Genomic DNA, 24,433 nt, shown 5'->3' with positions numbered 1-24,433 from the left:
TAACGCTCGGCGCGGTAACAGACGATTCGGAGCGCGCGCGCGAGGAGGTGCGCCAGGCAATATCTCACTGAGCAAAGGAGGAGGTGACTTTAACGTCGATCCCCTCTCCCCTCGCACTCTGCCGGTGAGCAATCGCGGCCAAGACGGGGCCCGACCGTTGCCCGACGAGGGAGTAAGATCGTTAATCTTACCGCGCACCGATCGGGCGCAGATAGTAATTGTTACGTTCTGCTTTCCTGTGGCCGACCGTTCGAGCGTGTCCGACGAGAGGCTCCTCCAACACCTGAGGACTCGAACCCCCCGTCTCTTTCTCTCTCACACAGCTCCGCGTTCTATTTCCCACCTCTGTCCCTCCGCGCACGCTCGTTTCTCTAAGTTTGCGTCAGGAGTCGCCGACCGATCCTCACCCATCACCGGGCGCATTAATGCCTCCGGCGAATCTATTGATATTACAATGCCGCCGATATCTGTTTGCCACTCTTTTGCCGACTCTTGGCTTCTATATAACGATGACAGGTGAATGAAACCGCGCGCGCGCGGAAGTTGACTCGGCCCAAGCGAAAAAACTCCGCGATTTAGAGGAAGAGTAAAGTATGTGATGATTCGCAAGCGTGAGCAATGTGAAAAATTAAAAGGCCGTTTAAATAGGAAATTAATGTTTTTTTTTTCTTATTTTTTTTTTACTCTCGCGTTGATAACTATACTAAAATACATCGTCATTTATGATCGATATTATAATAAAAGAAGCCATGAGAATCTTTCTTGAATGAGGGAACCGCCGCGATCGCTATCCTTTATACCCAGAATTTCTGGTCTTCTTATTGGGCATCCTTCACCTGTTCCACCTTCGGAAAGGCTCGAATTACTTTCTCATCTCGAAATCCGCAAGCCCTATATCCCAACTTCGTGACTTTTCGCGGGATTTCTTCGTGCCTTTATATACCGATGCCGACGAGTCTGTCATACAGTCGTCTCACTCACGCGCAAATCAGAAGCAGGTTCCCCATTCGGTCCCCCAAAAAAAGTGGAGATACGCGCGTGAAAAAGTACGTCGATCCGTCGTTTTAACAAGTCCGCTCGTATTACATGCCCGACGACGCGATCTCGCTTCTCCGCGTTCAGCTTCATCCCTCCTCTCCTATCCAGGCATCCTCTTGATCTCCGGCTCTGTGTCTGCCCTTCTCGTCCTACCGTGCGCGTATCCTCGGCTCGTGAAGCCGAGAGCGCGGCAATAAATTCGCCGCTCGCGTTGACCGTTGACGCGGGCCACGATATCCGAAATGTCGCGCGGATCCAATGTTTTCGTGCTCTCGACGGCAACAGGCGATTCCACCCGTGCCGAGTAGATGAGAGTGTCGCTGAGGAGAAACCAGTTTCGCGCGCAGATTCCTTATTTGCGAGCCCGACGAAACCGTAGATTCGAGTTAATCGTCGATGAGCCTTCTCGCGCGCTTTTTCTCCCGTTCCCCTTTCTTACTTCCCCTCTTCTCTTTCCCACAATTCGTACACGCGCGTTCGAACGGCCCCAGGAATACCTGTGTCATCATCGACGTCTGCCACGGAATGAAATTGTTCCGGTAACGATTGTGAAATATTTAATTTCTGTCACAGGTGTGAAATAAATTTATTTTTAATAGGAAAATTTCAAGACGAGAGAGAGAATACGCGAATGAATATTTCCGCAATAATTAATTTAAATAAAAGAGGTGGACGATAAGATCATGCTTAATTTTCAGGAAGTCGCAAATAATACTAACCGATATATTTTTATTGTGTTCTATGGAATATTGAGCAGATTAAAATTACTAGTTAGATTCTCTCTCTCTTCGGGTGTGCAATATGTAGCGAAATATCTTGTATATCGAAGAGTAGATATGCGGAAATACATTCCGCCAAGAATAATTGTCGTAAAGTATAAATCGAAAAGTATCTAGAGCTACTTGTAATATCGATTATTTTACGTATTGATATCCTCAGCAATTTCAATGTAAATCGATAAAGATATGTATAGTCGCCGGAAAGCAAACACAGATTAAGTTATTGTAGGAAAAACATCTCGCATTTTTCTATAGCTTACCTGTTTTTCATTTCACGCTTTACCCATATAATCAAAGCAATTTTTTAAAACGGAAAGAAATTAGTTATTAAGTAATTAAGTATAAAAAAAAGAATTGATTTTATTTTTTTTACCATTATTTATAACTTTGGATTGGAAGGAAATTGATTCGACAGATGAGATATTTATGTAAATTTATTTCAATATAATATATTATATTGTGCGAATATATTCGATGGGTAGCCGAAAATTGTTTTAGGGAATAGTTGGAAAGGAAATTTTTGGAAGAGTTTTCGCAAAGAAAAATGATTTGTGTGACGCCAAATATATATATATATATATATATATATATATATATATATATATATGTGAATATTTACAAAAAAAAACATTTTCATTTAAATAAACGTTATTTTAACAGATATTTCATACAGGATTATCTGTATTTTCACTTACGTCTATTTCAAATATTTAGATAACGCACACCTCTAATTCATAATGGTTTGCTAGGACTAGTTCCGAATGAGCTCGAACGATCTCACTCTTTGCTCGTAATATTTTCGTAGTATTTTATTCTCGATTCACGCGAGCGGCTCCGCAGACAGGTTTGAGCGAATTAATAGCATTTGCTTTTGCCACGCGATATGCATGGATTGTCTACGTAATCTACAACAATAATTACAGTGACACTGATAACTGTTGCGTTTCGATATTACACAGAACGCAGCAGTTATATACTCGCAATTTTAATTGTAAGAAATCGTCCGTATTTGTAATAAGTAGTTCCAGAAGTGTTAAAGATTTCAACTGATAGAGAAGAGCCGAGCCCGATAATAAAGAAAGATGAGAGAATATAATAAGTACATGTTGTTGCATCTGACGTTACACGACGATAATCGCCGTGATGCAGTTTATTGCCGATGTTAACACGTTATCGATCTGCCGCGTATACACTATCGATGTTTCGGATCGACAAACACACATTTCATGGTTAGCTAATCTTAGTATAATTCGAGCACCATAGAGCGAAAGAATATTTTTTCCACCTTTGCACTTATCGATCACTTCGAGCACTGATAGAATTACATATTTGCGCGATTTTTTCCGGTTGAGATATATAAATAAATAGCAACACGCAACCGTACGATAGATGTTCCGATCTCGTTGAAAAATGTCACTTCAGATTTGACAGTCATGTCGATCGAGACCGAACTGATGTATCACATCTCATTTAACGATCGTGCTTCGTCAATTCCAACGGTTGTTGATCAGTCCAGTGATCCCTCCAAGCGATCGGCGGCGACGACGGTGCATCCTGATCAGAATCCTGTACATCAATCTCCTCATCCTCGTCCTCATTCTGATCGTAGCGTATCCTGTGCGCTGATCCCGGTCTCGGACCAAATCCAGATCCATGTCGTTCATACATAGGACTGGTTGGTCTCGAGAGTTCGGAAGAATCGTCGCCCACTAGTTGACTGATCATGCGAAAGGCGCTGGGTTTCTTCTCCGGTTGCTTCGGTACCGATTCCAGCCTGTCGATCCTCTCGGATCTGTCAAGATTTGTGTCCCTAGTCGCGGAATTGGTGACGACCGCGCGGAATGCGCTACTTTCGCCGCCCATGCCGGCGATGGAGCAACCGGATGTACGCTGGCCGATTTCCATAGCGGACGTAGCGGAGTGCGGTTGCTGCTGCGGCTGCGGCTGCGGCGGTGGCGGTGGAGGCGGTGGTGGCGAGCGTTTTAAGAGGTTCATGCGCTGGTGACGACGCCACTTTGCCCGTCTGTTGGAAAACCAAACCTAAGAGTCACGAGTTAGGTCGTTAGAACGCTCGTGATCAAGTCGTGATAATCGGTAATTCGAGAACGACGCGACCGTTCTTCGCAGAGTCCGCTTCAATAAACGATCGAATTAGACCCTGCGTGTTTTGTCGCGTCGGTCTTTTATTTTTTTATATCTGCGAGTAGTGGATCCTTACCTGAACGCGCGCTTCCGAAAGTGACGTTTTCGAGGCGAGACGCTCGCGCGTCGACACGCAAGGGTAATGCGATCTCTCGAACTCCTTTTCGAGCTCTTCAAGCTGCTCCGGACTGAAAGTCGTGCGATTGCGTCGGAATTTCGGCTGCTCCGAACCGTCCAAACTTCCGTCATCCCCGTCACCGTCTGCACATTAATAAAAGCATGTTTTTTTTTATAGGCTGTATGTCTGACAATAAATACAATTTTCGTTTGAAATAAAACATCCTTTACTTATCGACGAATTTTAGCAAGACTCGTAATATATCACAGTATGAGTAGTATATAATTAAGAAAGTAGAAAACTTTATTTTTATAATATCCATATATTGTTGATACAAAAATAATTTAACAAATAATAATTTAACAATAATTTAAAAAAAATGCAAAATATAGACATTGAAAATTCAATTATAGAAAGTATAGAAAATTTTTATTGCTACCTTTTATTTACACAAATTGTAAATATTAATTACCGTAGGCGAGAATATCTTGACAATAGAATATTGAGTTTAAATCAATTTATATACAAACATGTAATACACAGCTGTTTTCATTTCTACTACAACGATTATATGCGAATCTGTATTTAATTGCATCTTATCATTTGGAATCTAATCTACTGGAAAAAATGTTTAAATCTTTGAAAATATGATGCAAAATATTTCTTAAAAATCAAAATACAAAATATTTTCTGAAAATCAAGTAGAATATTTTCGTTCTCCTAAAATAGAAAAAATTCCGCATGTCAAGATCTCAAAAGACGACAAAAAGCGGCGTGCTCTTGTCTCTCCTACCTTGCAGGTATCCTCGAGCGATCACGTCGGCGGCGTGAAGCGCGTGCTCGGAGGTGCCCGCGGCGGATGCGGACGCGGCCGCGGCCGCGGCCGCAGCCGCACCGGGACTCAGAGACGGCGGCAGAAGCAGCGCCGACGCGGCCGCGCCGGATATGCCGGTCGCGAGAGGCGGCAGCATCCACGGATGGCCGGCCGCGCCCGCCGGTGCCGGCCAACCTGCCGGCAGATGATGGCTCGTCGTCGGATGCTGGTGCGAGTTGAAGTACGGATGCGGCCCGGCGGCCGCGTACAGTCCATAACCGGCGGCCCGTGCGAACTCCGCGGCCGCGCGTTCCGCCGCGCGATTTCGCAGTATCCGATTGATGCTGCTGACCGACGGTGCGGTCGCGTTACTGCAAACTCCTGGAACAGGGCGAGTATCGATGCCTCGGTCAACAAGAGGGAGTCGTGCTCGATGTAAAAGTGTCGCGGAATTATTAATTAACATGAATACCATGAGAGATTTTATTATAAATGCGTAGAATTTTTAAAGGGTTATATGTTTTTGACAGGCTGAAAACTAGATTAAAATTAATGAATTTTTATTCTGGGTAAAATTATGTTTTATTAAAAAATGAAAATACATGTCTTTTATAATAATTTTTCAGCATATCTTTCCAAAATTTTAATAAAAAATATCAAAAGTTGATATTTTGCGGTAGCTATTTTCCTGACTAGTATTTTATAAAAACGGCGTTTGCCAAAAATATCTCTGTCTCTTTTCATTCGAAACAAAAAAACAAAAATTTTTTGTTAAACTAGATGAATAAACCTAGTACTTGTCATATGATTTTTTCGATTTATGGCTTAGTTTTTTTTGTACATATAAATAAAAAAAAAGATCGATTCTTATATAAAAAATCGCATTTTTTGCTACGAATTGCTTTTTTTGAAAAATCAATATTTTCAAAATCGGCAACTATGACAAGTACTAGTGTTATTGATATAGTTGTTTCTAAGAAAACATTTTTGCTTTTTGTTTTAGATAAGAAGGGAAGTATCTCTAGTACGAGATGCGAACGTCATTTTTACAAACATTGTTCGGGAAAATAATTGCCAGAACCTCAATTTGTGATATTTTGTATTGAAATTTTAGGGAGATATTCTTAAAAAACTACTCTATTAAACATGTATTTTTATTTTTTAGTAAAACATAATTTTACTCATAATAAAAATTCGTAAATTTCGACTTACTTTTAGACCTGTTCTTTGACAGACCTTTGTATGTAACTCTTTAAGATACTCTCTTTTTTCCGTATTTTCGCCTCATCATTGTTAATTTTATGTGCGCGATGCAAATTTTGACAATACGTTGTTGAATTTTCCGAAAGCATTGCATACAGCAAGGGCATTTATGTATGTCTTAAGTCTTAAAGTTTACTGACAATTGTAATGAGATTCGTGTTAGCACGAAGAACGAAGTATGTATGTCAAGCAATAAGGTCGCAGAAACGCGTTTCTTAATTCTTCTAAATTATATGTTATACTCATACGTGTGTCTGTAATCACGGAAGGTTTGCATTCGCATGGCTCACAGAGGACGAGCATAATTAAGTATAAAAAGAAACACGCTAGTTTATGCATCGCGCTGACGAAGACTTGACGTTATGACTAACAATAGATGCGTTCTGCGAAAAATCGTAGTCAATGTCAATGTTAGTCAATCTGTCTTTGGGTTTAAACTTGACAATAATTGCTTTATCGCGTTTTTTGCATTAATCTTTTGATCATTATTTATGATCGATTTATTCCAATTTATTTTTAATTTACAATTTTTAGACGTCGCGTCTTACGATAAGAAAAATTCCGCCCAAAAAGCGGCATCGTTATCTTACCCTCCGAGATTAATCTCTCTCGAATTTCCCAAGCGAAGATGGTCGGATTCTCCCTTTTGTATTGCTCGATCTTAGCGACGACAGCCGGTGTCGCTACTTTTGGTTTACTGCCACCGATCAGACCTGGCGGGCGCAGTGTACCTGGAACATACGGATAAAACGAGTTTCAAGGACGCGATGCATTGGTAAAAGTGCTGGCCTGCGATAAAATCGCTGGTAAAATGGCGCGCCGCAGCATGCTGCATTTATTTATTTTGCATTCTATTCGGCAGGCTCGGTCACGCCAAAAATCACGAAGCTCGCAGTAATTTCCGAAAATCACGCGATGCACGCGTCTCGCAATCCGAACGTATCTTTCGCAGACATGATGAATGTGAACGAAATGATAATTATAATATATTATACCGTGTATGATTGTGTTATTAGATATAATTTATCGCATTTTTAGACATCTGATCGCCTCGAATACTGCTTCATGTATATAAAAAATGCGTTAAAATATTTTCAAAACTTTTCAAAATGTGCATAAAAACATTGTGTGACGTAACAATCAAAAAAAAAATTTCAAATGCTAATATATAATATTGCAAACGTCACGGAGCAATATTATGCTTAACATCGCGTGCTGTCATACACGAACAGATATCAATCCTATTGTCGTATCTGGGCGGATTCATGATGCAGCGATTAGGACAATACGAGAATACCTTACGTAATATACATCGTGATACGACAAAATTATATACATACGTGTGTAATCGCATTGGCTTGCGATAATCCGGAATATTTCGAGTATCATTATCGCGCTTTGTAAATATCTGTTTAAAAGCTCAATTGTACGCTTTGTTCGATTGGGCTATATAATTTATAAGAATTATAGTTTGCAAATAATGTTTTTGAGGTTTTATGAAACATTTATTATAATATATTTAAACAGAACGCTAACACACCCACGGTCATAAGCAAGCACATAACATATTATATCTACCGCTGTCATGTTCTATAGAAACTGAGCTTATAATTTACTAACCCGTGGGAAAAACAATGAGTAACGCAGTGGTCAATTAGTAATAAATTAATTACTACCTATGAGCGAATGCTGAGATGCATAATAGTCCGACGAGCATATTACATGTATAAACAGACTATACGTATGTACGATTGATTTTACGTCGTGAAATAAAAGTTGTTGATAAAAGACAAATAAATTATCAATATTCTAAATAACTGTTTCAATGCATTAGATTATAATAGTTTCGAAAGAGATTAAGTACACATACACATTTATAACGAAAATAATTTTATTTCATATCCTGTATATTTTTCCAAATAAAACAGCTAATTATTTTTGTCTTTTCCTTTGGCACAATTTATAGATTCAAAAAAAAAAAAAAAAAAAAAAGAATGAATGAAATATAAATAGTTTTTGTATAACATTTTTTTTTTAATATTGATTATTATAATATTGTAATAATGTATATAATTAATATCATCACATATTAATTATATATATTATTTGTAATATTTTATTTTAATATCGCACAGCAACATCCATATAATATATATATAGTTTTGTAAGATATCTTTTTTAATCTCCTCAATTATTACTATATTATAATAATATAATAAATATTGATTTATAGGCTTTAATAGCAATCATGCATTATATTATAAAATTTTTATTTTTTTATTAATTTTGATAGTCAAAAGTATTCTCGTGTATATGGACGCGAACGGGTTGTCGCTTTTGTCTTGTTTTTCGCGAATGGCAGAAACGGGAAGCAAAGAAACGAAAGTCACGTTCGCGTGCTGACATCAACGTCAACCATCGAGCATAAAGGGTCTCATCGAGAGACTCGCGCCTTCCGACCCCAATTACGCGTGGATTCATCGTGGAAGAGCGCGTACGTCGCCTATGTGCATGCATCATCCGTGATTCGCGTTTCTGTCGTGGCCACCGCGGTCTTGGGGAAGAAACGCGAGGAGAATCGTCCGTCAATTCTGCTGAGAGGCCACGAGGTAATGGAAACCAGAGGCGCAGGCAGACTTGAGCAATTATCGGTCGTTAGGTACTATTATTAATAACAATAATGACGGCTAAACCAGGCAGGGTATCGCGTGCGCTCCCACGGGTGAAATGCGTGCCGGGTATATAAACGATGTACCCATCTAATAGGTATCCACGCCGCGAGCAAATTCCTTGCCTCGACCTGCTATCTCGGTCTCTCATTCTCTCCCTCACTTCATCTTTTAGTTTCTCTCTGTTTTTCCTTCCGTATCTTTTCATCTATACCCTTCCCCTTCATCTCTTCCTACCCTGATCTCCTCTGTCTTTATTTGCTGCTCGCTCCGTTTGCTTCTGTGCACGTGTTTTACGTACGTGCGTGCGTAAGACATAAAACTTTTGAGCGACGTAAAACTTTTAATAAAAGAAATTGTGCACGAAGCCAATTTCGTTAGCCAGGTAGGTTACTCGCGACCATGGTCGCGGCATGGTTCCAGGCGTTGTTACGGGGGCGAAAAAACGTATTTAGAGCGCACGTTTTCAGCAAACAGCGACGTGATCTTTTTTTGATGAATTGATAATGAGGGATTAGCAAAATTACACGAAGAAGAGCGATAGGATGGAAACTACGAGTACAAATAGTCGGAACGCCTCCGGCATTGTCCTTTTTAATTATTGTCCAGCTATCCAAATGATTGCGATAGTGACATATTGTTTGTTGACATATAGCTTGTTGTGACGTTAAGCTTGTCACAGCATGCTTGAACGATGTTAAGCATTGAAACCGCGTTAATTCATTTTCGAACGGATTCTCTGCGATTCATATAGGAAGTGAAATTGCAGTTTCTAAAGATACGAAGGAAATCAATATAATCGAATTATATTTTTAGCTCATAAAAAGAATAAGTAAAACTGATATAATACAATTCGCATCTCGTGGTTTTTTTTTTCCGTACAAAAGAATCGACATGCGCGAATCGGAGTAATTTGTTTGCTCTGAAAAGTCGACGAAATTAATTGCTCCCCGCGTTTAAGTAATTGGCTGACCACGATTACGGTACATTATATTCATTTCGAGATGCCTTAAGGAATCCGTATCCAACGGGATGAAGACATTACTGGCGCGCCGCGAGAGAACAGGCCCCGAACGGTATTTTTACGAGCGGCTCGTAAAGTTAACGAGGATCGTGCGAGATAGCAGGCAAGGTCTTATACGAGAAAGAGAGAAACTCTTCTCCGACATTTCACGGAGATGCCCGGTGGCTCGCTTCCATTTTTTTTTTTTTTTATTATTCGCTTCTTCCGGCGCGTGAATTCTCCTTTTTCTCTCTCTTTGCTGCTTGTTTTTCTATATCTTTCTTGGCTTCCTTGTCTTTCTGCTCTTTCCTCGAACGCGGATGCGGGCTCCTGTACGGGCGCCAGACGATTCCCGATCTCGTTCGAGACTTGAATTTCCGCGAGTTTCACCATGCTCTCTCTCGCATGCCGGGATCGCACTCGCGTGTCCGTATTGGCGAAAGCGCAAATATTTCAAAATCCAAGATACAAGGAACAAAGAAAAGGGGGAATGCCGGAAAGTACAAGACGTCATTTTTTGAGCGATTAGATAGTGCCGTGTTGTAAATGAGATGTAAATTTTTGCCGTATTCCAAAATATACTTGCAAAGAAAAGCATGCCCTGAAATAACTTTTCAAAATCTGTCATATAATATATATATATATATATACAATATAAAAAATATATTTTATAAAAAAAAATCGCTTTATGAAGTCGCAAAAGACTCTAACGTTCATCAGATTAAGAAATTTGCTGGAATGCAGAAAAGTTAATGCAATCATTGACGAATTATTTGTGTTGCCGAGGTGCTGAAGAAGTTTGAAAGAAGCGATTATTACGCGTTAATTTTCGCGAGCTAACGAGGTTCGAGCGGCCCTTCACGACTTCACTCGTTACATCCAACCGTGTTTCACGAATATATTCAGTGTTGTGTTCTTTGTTCTTTGCCTCGCGAAAGAACACTCGAAATATTAACGAAACATTAGCGTTTAAGATCGATGGTGGTTGCCGCCAGAACCGGCGGCGAAAAATATTAAATATATATGTATATTAAATAAGATTTTAATCCTCTTGAATATTTTCAAACGAAAATTAAAAAAAAAAAGTTTTTCTTTTTTTTTTTATTTGTGTGTCTATAAATATGAAAGAAAAAATACGGTTATTATTTTTTACCACAAAAAAGCATGAAAATTTAATTCGATAAATATGACAACCTTTTGCATCAATTTAATAATTCCCATCTTTGGAAACTACCTTTGTACATCTTCTATTTCTTTTTTTCATTCTGTGTAAGGGTCGATGGTATTTCCGAGATATAGCAATGGATGATTTCTACCCTGTGACTTTGTATCAAAATTACGTATGTACGTAATGCGTACAGCGCTCGATAGCCGCGATAGCCATAGGGCTGACGATATAATGACGATATGTCAACGGAGTAGTTTTCCTACGTAAGTTCTCGTATTCGGAATGTCACTCAATAATTTGCATATTCTTATATCGTCAACGATAGGAAACACACAACGCGGTATGTAATATTGTATATATACCGTGAACGCGATTCTTTTGACGTAAACTTGCTTCGAGAAAAATCGTAAAAATATGTTTCACGAAATGAAGACTCACCTAAAAGTTTTGTGACGACTGCGCCCTGCTGATTTAAGGACAATACGTGATTAGCGAGATCGTTATAGTGCCTTAATGCTCCTAGCCCATGTGATAATTCGATTAAACGTTGCCGCGATGCTCCACCGTTATTTCCGCTCGCAAATGGACCCGCCGTGCAATTTTGTAAATTCACACCTGTAATGAAAGAAAAATTTTATTGTGCTATGCATAATAATAAAATTATAATATTGAATAATTAGTAGTAATTATTTGGAGACAAGTTGGCTTATCTTTAACAATTACGATTTTATCACATTTTTATATTGTTCATAACATCACTTCCATAAACAAATTAATGAGATTCGAATGATGATTTTACGGTTCGAGATAATCGGGAATTTTTTTCACCAAGATCTTCGCGATCTTCGAAGTCAGTTGAATGCTTCATTAAATTAACAATCGCCTGCGTAATCGCTGTGACGAAAGTGGTCACGGTCAAATATCTTCGGGTTCGTGCGCATTAATTTAAACTGCAAGTGATCCTGTGATCCCGTTATTGATGCTATCTTTCAGATCAGAATATTGAAAGCGCAGTTAGAACACCTGCCGCTCGCAAAGTCTGATTAATAATCTATATTCACACACTTTTAGTTGAAATCGAAGGTACAAAGACACATGCTCGACTTCATGCGTATTGGAACTGGCTTGCACTGTTTTTACATTTTTTATATCAATACTATAAGCGCGAGCCATTTATTTTGTCTATATTATATTTATTATATATGCAAAAGAAATGACAGAATTTTGCTTAGATATTTATTGACAGATATAAAGAGACTTGGTGCAGAAAAAACAGGCGCTATATTTTTGCGGACAATTATTTCTTTATCAAAAAAAAAAAATTTCTCTAAGATTAATAAAAATATAAAAGATTATACAATTAATGAATTTAATGTTAATCTAAAGTTGAAGATAAAAATTTATCTTTACTTTATATTTAAATGAAAATTTCATAATTTATTATTATTATTATTATTATTTTCTCTCTTTTAAACTTTTACTTATCCCGAAAGAAATTTACGTGATTTTAATAAATCAAGGAAAAAAAAAAATATATATTGCCATATTTTTTGTTTAATATTCAGCGCGGAATTTATATTTTTTAAAATATATATATATATATGTCAATATTTTTGAGGGCAATAACAAATCATTGGTATGCGGCCTTGGTATAGCGTACTAATGTTTACATCGAATTGTTGTCATATTTGTCTTTAGCGTAAGGATTTAAGGTGTAACGATCGGATACACGACAACATCAAGAATTAAACATTGATTTAATTATTAAACTGGAGATTTAATCATCCATTTAATTTTGAATACTCGAGCATTTAGTCGATCGTTTAGGCCAAATTTATGATTACGTATCTATGTTAAGCAGAAGATTGACTCATAAAAAGTAATGTTAAAAGAGAGAAAACTGTAATTATATAGCATCAAATAAAATCATGGTAGAGCGAAACGTTTAAGTGTAAATCGATGCAAGCTTAAGGATAACATGAATTAGAAATGTGAGATACATGTTAATTATCGTAGCAGCAGTGTGATCAAAATTATGATGTACTTATTTGCAGGCTTGGCTTTCTCATAATCGCGCTGCCGACTAATCTTAATGACGTTTAGCGCGACTCATCGCAATTTACGATCAAATAATACGATAATATTAAGAGCGTGAAGTAACGGTCTCATTTTACAAACGGCAAGCGCAAATTACTTTTCATCCCGCGATCGGTGGGAAGGATCGTTGGGCGAAAATTAAAATCCCGAGTGACGGCAGAAAACAGGTTCGTCGTGCTCATTTGTATCGCGTTGTTTTAATTGGTTTTAACGGATGGATCGTGTGTTCAAATACGTTAGAGTTCGTTTACATAGTGAGACTATTTAATTAATTCCTTTATGAGTTGAGCGGATTACCAATTAATTCGGCATAAGACATCTTATGCAGATTGTTCGTAATTTGCTATACATACGATTGAGCGGCCATTTTGACAGAATGTACGACGTTAATGCAGTTAATTATTAATGAGAATCAGAATTTAATTAATTTATTGTAATTTGAAGGAGGATAATCGATGCGATATTTTTTTGCATGTGATTATTATAACATTATTGGATGTTTATTATAGTCTATTATTTGTTTTTTAAGTATACGTTAGATTTATATATATATATGTTAGATATATGTAGGTATATATATTAGATTATTGTGGCAACTTTACGCTTTTCGCCCTTTTGTTATAATCTTGATCTTATTTGATATTGCATTTAAGAAAAAATTATTTTAAAACATAGCGTAAAAATGCACAGCTTTAAAGCACTTTTTGCATTAATAATTAAAAATTCGTGAAGATCTAAAAATCATCTATCGAATCATGAAAATTTAATTAAGAATAAAGATATTTTTCCAAATCATATTTGCAAAATCCCCGAGGGATTTATTGCAAAACTGAAGTGCCACTGAAGTTATTTAGGAATCTTGTTCGCGACGATTGCTCGAATAATAAAATTTACGGGAATCCTGCGAATCTCGCACCCGTTCCGTCCGTCTAAATAGCACATCGAGCGCGCATTCCGCGCTCGTTTGTGTGTCAAAGCGATGGGACGATGTTGTGAAAACGAAAGTAGCCGATGCACAGAAAGAAATGCGTTCCATCGTTTCATCGACACGAAGCGGGAACCGGTTCTGAGCGAGTTTTGGTATCAGTCCTCGCGGTATAATTCGTCCGTATATTTGAAATCGCCGCCGGTAAAGACCGATCGCTTGACACTTGGTAATAGATAATAAAAGATAATAGAAGAAGTGGAAGGCCGATTTTCTTTCCGCGAACAAGCCAACTCGTTCGCTCCCGATGAATGGTTTTGTCTGAGCCAAACCCGTAGAGATGATTTCAAGTAAAACACCGTATCGCGAGTGTTTGCTGACGCGAATCAAGTTAGCCCTTAAATCAACTCCTTTTTCAGCGTAATAAAAATAAAATGCAACAAAAATTAAATTATTTGGAAAGAATGTTACGAAGTAGATGATGAACTTTATGCATATGGAATGAAAAGAAAAATAAATATTTAATAATTGCTAATAAGAACTCAAAACTAAAGATCTACATTAATGTAATTTTAAACTCTATGTATTGTATATGTGTCTGTCTTTGTCGATAATTTATTGTAATAACAATTCACATAATAGTAAAATGTTGCAAATAAAATCTAGGCGATTTATGCGTTATTTCTGCGAAAAGTAAAATTCATACATATTCCTTGAAGCACCGATCAATAGTTTACATTGATGGTAATACCTGATAAAAAAATCTCATACATACATATTATCAGATTATCATTTATAAAAATAACGTTAAGAGTAAAAATTATACATGATAGCCAATAATTGATATATATATATATATAATTATAATCGAGCATTTTTTACGTAATAAAAACTCGATGATAGTGACGTTTGTGGGAGACAATATGATACTCAAGAAATCGGGAGGGAGGAATTCATTGTAAATGAAGATATCTATTTCTTCGCAATTGCCGTAAACTAGGGTGTAATTAGAAAATCTCAAAGGATTGGAATAGGATAGTTATGTGTTGTGCGTCACCGTAATAGTGTCTAAAATTTCACATTTATTCATAAACCTCATCGTGTGCACGTTAGTCTATATTCGCATATTTACTTTAAATTTTATCAATGTTATTACATAGGTTGAGAGACATCTTTATATCACATCTAGCGTTAAACGTGTAATGAAATAGGCGAGCCATTGTTTTTTAATCACTTAATCACGACTGACTCGCATGGCGCATTATTGCAATTAAGAATGGCTATAAACGCGAATCGTTATGATCGTAAATTTAAAAGTACGACAAATGTAAAGTTTGATGTTGAAGAGCATGTATAGGGGGAAAAAAGATTACATTTTACAGCGAAATTATAATCTGATACTCAGCAAAAATATTCCACGTGTAATTAGTACATATCTCTTTGCCGATATTTTTTATCATTGATCGCCGAAACTGTAACAAAGTGCAGCGTGCTAGACAGCTATTAGTCTCGAGATATTTATTTCAAAATTCTCAATGCAATCATAAAATTCCGCGATCTTACATCAAGTATCGAGAATAACGAAGCGAATTCGTATTAAATTCTTAAACTGAATTAGCTAAGCAAAAGCTACGCTTTTTATCTCCAACAATTTGAATTTTTTGAAACTTTTAATTTGCAATTATTACTATTCGATCAATAAGAATATTAATTGAAATATAAGTTCAAAATTTAATATATATATAAAACTTGACGGATGAAATATTGACGAATTTAATTTAGATGAACGTTACATGTCATCAAGAGAAGATATATATAGTTTTCATAATTAATATACATCTTTTTTACACGCTGTTTTTATTTCTTCCTCTTTTTTCATTCGCGAACGGAGACGTTTATTATTTATATAATGCCTCAAAATAGTCTAGATATAATCATGAAAGCTTCTGTTTCTGAAACAAAATATTCCGAGAGAGAGAGAGAGCGAGAGCGCAAACGTGAGAATCGAAATGAGTACTCGCGGGACCGACGGATATCGAGCGTTAAACGAGAAGTGATATCTCTTCTGGAACCTAGAGACATATATTGTAAACGCATTGAAACTGGTTTCGAACAAGTGCGATTTTGAAAATCTCCGTATTCCATCTCGGCAAGATATGCAGATGCATATACGAGATGAAGCAACGGAATAATCGCCGCTCTTGATCTCGCGCCCTCTTTTATTTTCTTATCAACAATTTCGCGTTCAAGCTTTGCGCGAGACGAGCAGCATTTTATCTAAAAAAATTTGCGCGTTGCAATTATATTTACGCGAAATGACGTAGACGAAAGTGAATCCGATTGTAACAAATACACATCTTCGTTCCTCGTCTGCCGACAACTTAATTAGCGGCTAAAAAGTGGCGATGCGGTCGGTCGTTGATAATGAGCCGTAAACAGAACGAATCCAAATCGAAGAATCTAAAAAAGATTATTTTCTTATTTCCCGATTCATATGATCGGTGTAGTATAGTGTATTGAGCCGGTCTCGTAAAGATTTAGAAACTGGTATTGGACGGCTTGATTAATATGCATGTTTTCAACATGACGATCAGTATCATGGCAATTCTTAATCTTGGAAACAGGAATTATGTCGCGTTCCTTCCACGATTTATTATGCTACTATAATCTCTAAATCGAATTAATTATTTTGCATTTAGTAGTGATTAAAATTTCATAAAGCTCACTCTTTCCCCGAGATTTTTATGTGTTTTAAGAAGCGTGAAATGGTCCAATTATTGTTAGCTGGGAGAGGTGCCCTGTACAGGTGCTCGACTATACAGGTGTTCGATGTTAATTGCGGTTGCCATCCTGCATCGAAAGGTTCATGCGGCGAAAGATCGTGAAGCGATTCATAATTCAATTTAGTTATTTGGTTATCTCTCATCGAAACAGATATAATCGATACATTCATTTGTCGTTGCGCGTATCGCATGTTTAACTTTCACGCTATCAAGAACATATAATGATTAAATGATTATTAGTTGCATAATAAAGATGATTTTTCACTCTTCCGCGACGTTTGAATGCAAATAAGAAGCCTGATTTAATCCATATTTTTGATTTATTTTGTTTACTTTATTAGATTGTCTTTAATGATTGAAGATAAAAAGTAATATATTCTTTAATGATATAAGCAAATGATATATCATATAATTATATTATAATGATATCATATAATCTATAATTAATAATATATATATATATATATATAACAAAAAAAAATATATATATATATATATATAATTAAAAAAACAAGATGTTTTTAGAATTTAATTTACTTAACATTATTTCGGTGAAAAAAACCGAGATTTATATTAAAAACCAATGTGATAATAATTCAAAGAAAATTTGACAATATCCATGTTATCAGAAATGTTATTTGATTCTCGTTAATTTTACAGAATTCTCGTCGTTTCCAGGTACTCGTTATTTCGATTTCATCGATTATTGTCTCTATCTTCGATAGTCCCGAAGGTGTATTCAGGTGTTCGGATGAGGTCTGTTAAACAACGGTTTTAAATTTGAATAACGCCGTCGTGCAATTTTGTTATAATAAAGTGCATGGAAGACGATTGTAAATAGTGACGCTGCGTGTGACGTATCGCGTAATTATCGATTTATTTGCGGCACAACGGAATTAATTGCCTCTTCATTGCTTACACACGCGCGCGTTCCTCTTATCTTAGATATCCGAAACTGAAGAATGATATTATAATCAGTATGGAAACGTACCGAATATTTCTATAACAGAAGCGATTGCGTATTACTTTTAGCAAGAATTAGAATTCGTTTCAGTCTATAACGAATATATTTCTTATCGACAAATAGCGACAAATCAAAGTGAAATTATGCAATTTGATGAAAATATTTGCCTTATCATGATTCATTTCCGAACGTTCAGCGTGAAGAAATTATTTTAACTTGGAGTTCAATGCACTCCAAGATTTTCTTTGTTATCAAACGATTAATGGGATAATATTTGCACGCAGATGAAAGATATATACAGTAGCCTTTTTAAACAATCATTTATTCGATCGACAGCAAATCGATTAACTGAGCTACCGTATGAGAAAAACTCGATAAAAGAAAGAGACACGTGAAGGATAGTGTGAAGATTCTCGACGATTAATAATCGTTCGATTCGATTCGAATTTTACGAGAATCTGAATATATCTTCTTACCATCGATGAGAGAGACGGGTACGTTCATCTGCTGATGATGATGCGCGGCCGGATGCTGATGATGATGGGGCGGATGGATCTGCAGCAGGTGCGATCTCGTCTGGGAGAAGGTCGGTGAAGACGGTGGTTCCCAAGGTCGAGCGACACCGATGCTGACGGGAACGGGGTCTTCATCTTGACAGCAAAATTTGTCGCTGGCGCCCGAGGTGGTTGTGCCGGCGCAATTCGCGACCCCGTGTCCATCATTGTTGTTGTTGTTATTGCTAATCTCCCCGTTATTGTTGTTGTTGCCGCTATTATTATTATTATTGTTACTGCTATTTGCGAGGCGCGTGGTGGTCGCGCCCGTCGCAGGGCTACCACTACCACTAGCACTGCCACTGACACTACCACTGCCAATGCCGTCGACCTGCACCATTTCGCTGTCGATCGCAGCAGCCGACTTGGCAGTACCAGGAGGGGTCGCGACGCCGCCACCGATCATCATCACCAGACAATCTCACCTCCTCCCCCTCCCCGCTCAGCGCAATGGCTCCTCCCTCTCCCGCTCTTCCTCCACTTTTCCGTATGCGCCAAGTCTATCCTCGGCTCGTTCTCGTGCCTCGATTTGTGTCCAACAATGAATTTTTCGCTGTATTACGCGTCGATTGTCCTCCGCGGATTCAACAAGCAATCTAAACGTCAATGAATGTCTTCGAGCGCGAGTTGATGTATCATCTGCAAATAAGAATATTCACGCTTCTCATTATGCGTCGGGCAATATCGTTGCACGGACATTTTTTGGATTTTTGCGTGACAAAAGTAAAAGTTAGTAATACGCTTTCAGTCAACTGTCAATTCAGTGCGATATGGTCGAATTCGTTGTATTCCTCTTCTATTTTAGTTCTCACGCACGTCGTCACAATAAGAATTTGATACAAGTTTAATATACATTCCTCGTGTATTCGTCGAACAACCGTTCTCATTTGTCTCTGTGAAATCTTCACTTGATCCTTATCGATATTCACTTGTCACGTGTCACACCATGAGAGCACACCGTCAGACACACTATCCTCTGACAGCATAGACGCGTTTCACGCTATTTGTCACGTGACACACGAGTCATTGCGGATGCCCTAGGGATCCGATTAGCGAATCGGTATGATTTCTCGTTTACTCGCGCGATGACAGTCACGACGCATCGCGACGCGAGCTTTTACGTCGTCGCGATACTCGAGCCTAGCAGCCGAGGTGCCGAGCAGCGGAAGGCGCGGAATGTTGGAGCGCAAGCGCCTTCGACGAAGGCGCTCGTGACCACGTCCTCCTTCTCTACCTCTCAACCCTCCTCTACCACCACCACCACCTCTTCCCTCTCCGTACTCTTTTTTCGCGTGTCGATTGCCCTCTCGCTTCTTCCGCCTATGAAGGCTCCCCTACTCCCAATGACAGGCCGAACGAGGACTACGTCACCGGGGTAACTTGCTCGCGCTCCGTCGGATTCGAGCGCGGATTGCCTTCCGCTCGGGGTTTCGAAGCGCACCCAGACTAGCCTTACCCCCACCGTTCCCCTCCCGCCGCCGGGAGAGACTCGCCTCTGGCTCGCCGAGGTGAGATCAAGATTTAATGTGACGTGTGACTTGCCTGGTCACTTCGTACCTGATCACGACCGATTCCCTCCTCGCGCTTCCCCTCCCCTCCCCTCCCCCCTCCCTCACCGTCCTTGTCTGTTGACCACGAGATCTTTTTCTCCCGATGCACAAGTTATCGCCGGATTTCTTACCCCCTCGTGCAACTTTTCACGTGTTCAGGAGACTCTTTTTGATATGAAAGAAAATATAAAAAAAAAAAATCCTCTTCCAGGAGGATCGCGGGAACGAGTACTCTTTTCCTTCTTCTTGCTTTGGTTTTTTTCTTTTTTTCTCCCGTCGTTTTTCCACCATGCACTACTTTTCTTCTCACGCGATCAATGCGTCGAACTATCTTCTTCGTGTCCCGGCGGGAGAGAAAAATAGAAGAACTCACCGCAGTTCATCGTTCAAGAAGAGGACCCCGTTATTACAGAGATGCTCGACTGTAATACCGGTGCATCGACGTGTATCGACGATTGCTCTCTTTAATCTTCTCTATCCGGACGAATGCGTGACGCGGGGCAACCTGCTCGCGCTCCGCCGTATTCGAGCAGATTGCCTTCCGCGCTGCGCACGAAGCGCGCCCAGACTAGCCCTACCCCCACCATCTCCTCTCGCGAAACACTCTCTGCTCTCTGCTTGCTTCTACCCACCGTGAAGATGAGATTAAGATTTATAGACGCCGCGTGGTGCGGTAACGGCGAAGACGAGGGAAGCGAATCGACGAGGAAGGCGGTCGAAAACATCAGAAGCTATTCATTAGACCAGGCCGGAATGTAAAGGGTGGACGGAAAACACCGGCAGTCGCGGGCACTGGGGGAACCCTCGCGAGACCTAGTCGATGCGCATACAAGCGTGGTGGGGAACGAGCATCGTGGGGATGCATGATAAAAAAAGAGAGAGAGAGAGATAGAACTACAAAGAGAGAGAGAGAGAGAAAGAGCTGGGTAAAGCCAGCCAAGTGCGCACAGCAAACCGCGCATCTGAGCTTACCCAACGCCCATCAACCATTACCAAGACGATCCACCAATTGGGCGAACCGGTAGCCGCCCACTGATCTGTTCGTTCTCCCACGCTTTTAAAGAGCGACCTTCCGCTCTTCTTTGCAACCGGCGTGAAGAGCGTCGTCGCGATCCTCGCCGGCCGTTGCCACGGTTGCCGTATGCAATTTTGGTATCGTACGTTGATGTCGGACACGAACAGCACGCTCGGGTATAACCGATTGGTGCGCGCGGTTGGTACCGGCACATTGCACTTGCTTAGCCTCCAGCCTAGTCTTTCCACGCGAATGAAACTGGAGTACGAGGTAATCACCCGACAGTACACTATCTAGGGAAGTTCTATCTCTTCGAGTATGCCCGAGAAAGGTCTATTTATATCGCCCTCGAGATTATCTATAAATTGTCGGTTATTAGTGAAATTTCATTCTACCAATCATTGACTGACGTAATATAGTTGAACGTACTTAGGAGTGGATCTTCTTTTTAAAAAGCGGCTAATTCAGGCACGCACAAAATATACTTTTTCTTATTCCATGTTTGTAATTTTAATTTAAAAGATAGTCCATATATGTATATAATAAAATATATGTGCATATATACACATATATCACAGAACTATCAAATTTATCTTTAATCATAATTGTGAATTTGAAAACAATTTCTTAATATTTAAAACATTTTTGATACATTTTTATATGTATAATTAATTTTTAAATTAAATTTGTATTAAAGTTTATTTATATATAATTAACAATTTTATTTATTTTTTAAACTTAATTTATAAAAGTTTATCAGCTTTATATAATAATTAATTTATATAATAATTAATATTTATATGAAAATTATAAATAAATATTAATAAATTATATATTTATTTATAATTATTAAATTATAAATAAATATTTCAACATTTTTGCATTAGAAAATTGATTCTTTATTGGGCAAAAAATCTATAGTGCTAAGGATACTTCGTCGTCTTATAAATATTCTGTACTAGATAGGAATTTTTCTAAAAATATACTTGTTAATCGAGAGGCGCGATTAGAAAACAATGAAATCGAGAACGATTAGAAAATGCGGACATCGAGAAACGTTAAAATTTTGAAAATGAAGACAGATCAAAGGGCAATTATTCTCGGAGGCTTTTATTTCGAGACAATTTCACAAGATCTGAAACAATACATTTAAAGCCAAATACAATAGAACAGCTGAAAATGTATATGTTTGTTAGAGCGTTATTTATTAAATAATTTTCTTAATCAATTTGAATGAGATTATTCTGAGAATGAGATTATTCTTTTACGCGCTCAAGGTAAAAATAGAGTGACAAGACGAAGTGTATAGCCGTCGCACCATTGCCGTATATAGTATTTGTGTGTTGAAGATATATACATATTAATACATACATATATCGATTACTTAAGAAGAATTATACTCGTCTATACCAATCGATTTATTAATAGGGGCATATAAATAGTTACCGTACTTATAATTTTTATGCTGGAGAGAAGAGAAAAAAAAGAGAGGAACGAGATGCTCAATATATACTATATCTATACATCATATAACTAGTCATATTAATAATAGAAAACATAAAATAGTTAATGCAGATAATAATATTAATATAAATAAGCGATGATATAAGTCGATAATAGCCATTTGAAATGGCAACTCCATAAATTCCATAAATTTGATATTTATTTTAGTTTATTTATTATTATTATTATTATTTAATGAATCTTTGAGTAAGCGTGTAGATGATATTTTTCTTTCCTTTCTTTTTAATATTTCTTTTTTAATATCTTAAACGCATTGTAATTTTATGCTCGATGAAACAATGCAAAAATAAAACACACAAATTTATTTCAAGAAATATAAGAATGTTAAAGAAATTATTTAAAGAAATTTTGGTTATTATTTCAAAAATAAAGGGCATACATGATGTGTCAACTGGCTTGCTCACGATTTTTTTTTCTCTCGAATTAATTCTCAAATGAGTTGACACTACAATGCGCTATATCTTTTGATAGATTTCTGATTTACCGAAAAATTGGAAATTTTTTTCTTAATATTATTAGAATTGAAAAAAAGCTTCGGTTTTATTGGAACGACATAGAAGCTGTCACACACATACACACATATAATAATTTTCGGGCGTTTAATTAATAGATATTTTTCTAATAACAGTCAGTTATACTTAGTGCGATCTTAATTTGATGAAAACAATATGTCTCGATGAATATGAAATGTTTATCTTTCGAGAACGAGTATATTACAAGCGTTTGTTAGGCGCGAATATTACGTATTAATGATTATGGACTGATTAACGAGATTAGTTATCTAGACAGCTGAATAAATCAATTTTTGTTTCACCAACTGTCTGATTAGAAATAATGAAGTTATCCAAACACACGGGCGACAGAGTTGTCTTATGGCAGTTACATAGTTATACAGTTTGATAGCGATGAATTTAAAGGAATCGGCGATCCGTTCGCAAAGACTGAAATGTAAATGCTTTTTTATTTTTCCGTTACGTTACAAATTTGCAGAATCGTTTAATCGTTACGTTCGAACAAAGAACAAAAGAAGGAAAATCATCGGATACCACGTGTCCCAAATTACAAGCCGCGCGATTACTCACCGCGAATTAACGTAACATATGCACATTGTTACAAAGTCGCAAAACATTCGAGACTGTTATTATCATTCGTGCGACTGAATACGCGATCTTATGTCGCGTGAAAAAATAACGAGTCAGACATGTGTGGTGAAAACAACTATTAATTATTGCAGCGGCATATTAACTTTATTGTTCTCAAAACATGGATAGAATGGGAGAATCAAATGAGAATTAACTTGTCCACTGAAACAAAGAAATTAATTTTTTCGTGTAAATTTTATCTTGCTATGAAAGAACGTAGTTATACATTTTTACAAAAAAAAAAAAATATTCAAATAAAACAGGATAAGTTATTATCATTATTTCTTTATAATTCTTAACGCTTAGAATTGGTGTCTAATTTCATAATATTATACAGGATAAAAATTTATACATATGACTTTTTTATGCAAATAAATATGCTTATCATTTTACATATAATGATAATAAGATAAAATCGTCAAGAAACATTTCATGTTTGAAATCATCTTTTATATTAATATACATATACTGATATAAGATGCAATATCTTATATCTTGTATAAGATATTCTCATTTTTCAATTTCTTAACTTAATTAAATTTTATTTTTTTTTTTTTATTTTAATTAAGCAAAGAGAAATTAATCTCCATGCAAAAGTGTTTCTATATTGCTTGAACTGAAAAATCAGTTTTATCTCTGACAAAGATTCATGACAGTTAGATATCTCGACTTCTACTATTTAACATGAAAATTTTTTTCTTAATCTTGCATATTTATGTATGCATAAAAATGGGATTTGTTGATTTTATTACTACTTATATTAATATATTAGTATATTTCATAATAATTTTCTCAATGGTATTGTTTAAATGGTGCGCAAAAATGTCGCAAAATTTTGTAAGACAATAATAGGGACGAAAATTTTCCATTATAAATCACACGACA

General features: G+C 37.4%; 1 protein-coding gene across 1 annotated transcript; it reads right to left on the bottom strand.

The window, feature by feature from the left end:
- Positions 1-2,464: 2,464 nt before the first annotated feature.
- LOC126849347 (paired box protein Pax-6-like) lies at positions 2,465-19,823 on the bottom strand. The gene is made up of 6 exons (XM_050591093.1): positions 18,240-19,823; positions 11,433-11,609; positions 6,745-6,885; positions 4,871-5,272; positions 4,036-4,220; positions 2,465-3,857 (listed from the first exon to the last, which is right to left on the bottom strand). The coding sequence occupies exons 1-6, from the start codon at positions 18,724-18,726 to the stop codon at positions 3,288-3,290; spliced, it is 1,962 nt and encodes a 653-aa protein (XP_050447050.1). The 5' UTR covers positions 18,727-19,823; the 3' UTR covers positions 2,465-3,287.
- Between the last annotated feature and the right edge of the window lie 4,610 nt (positions 19,824-24,433).

Source organism: Cataglyphis hispanica, chromosome 4, assembly GCF_021464435.1.
Source record: "Cataglyphis hispanica isolate Lineage 1 chromosome 4, ULB_Chis1_1.0, whole genome shotgun sequence".
Taxonomy (NCBI): Eukaryota; Metazoa; Arthropoda; class Insecta; order Hymenoptera; family Formicidae; genus Cataglyphis; species Cataglyphis hispanica.
Note: the sequence above shows the minus strand (reverse complement) of the source record. Positions and strands in the feature narration are given on the sequence as shown.

What these genes read in the sequence shown, in the direction of transcription:
- LOC126849347 (XM_050591093.1), bottom strand. Translation starts at nt 18,726, where the DNA reads ATGATGATCGGTGGCGGCGTCGCGACCCCTCCTGGTACTGCCAAGTCG. An exon ending in AGAGAGATTAATCTCGGAGG is followed by an intron (nt 5,273 to 6,744) that starts GTAAGATAACGA and finishes GCCCTGTTCCAG; the next exon opens with GAGTTTGCAGTAACGCGACC. An exon ending in TTTCGGAAGCGCGCGTTCAG is followed by an intron (nt 3,858 to 4,035) that starts GTAAGGATCCAC and finishes CGTGACTCTTAG; the next exon opens with GTTTGGTTTTCCAACAGACG.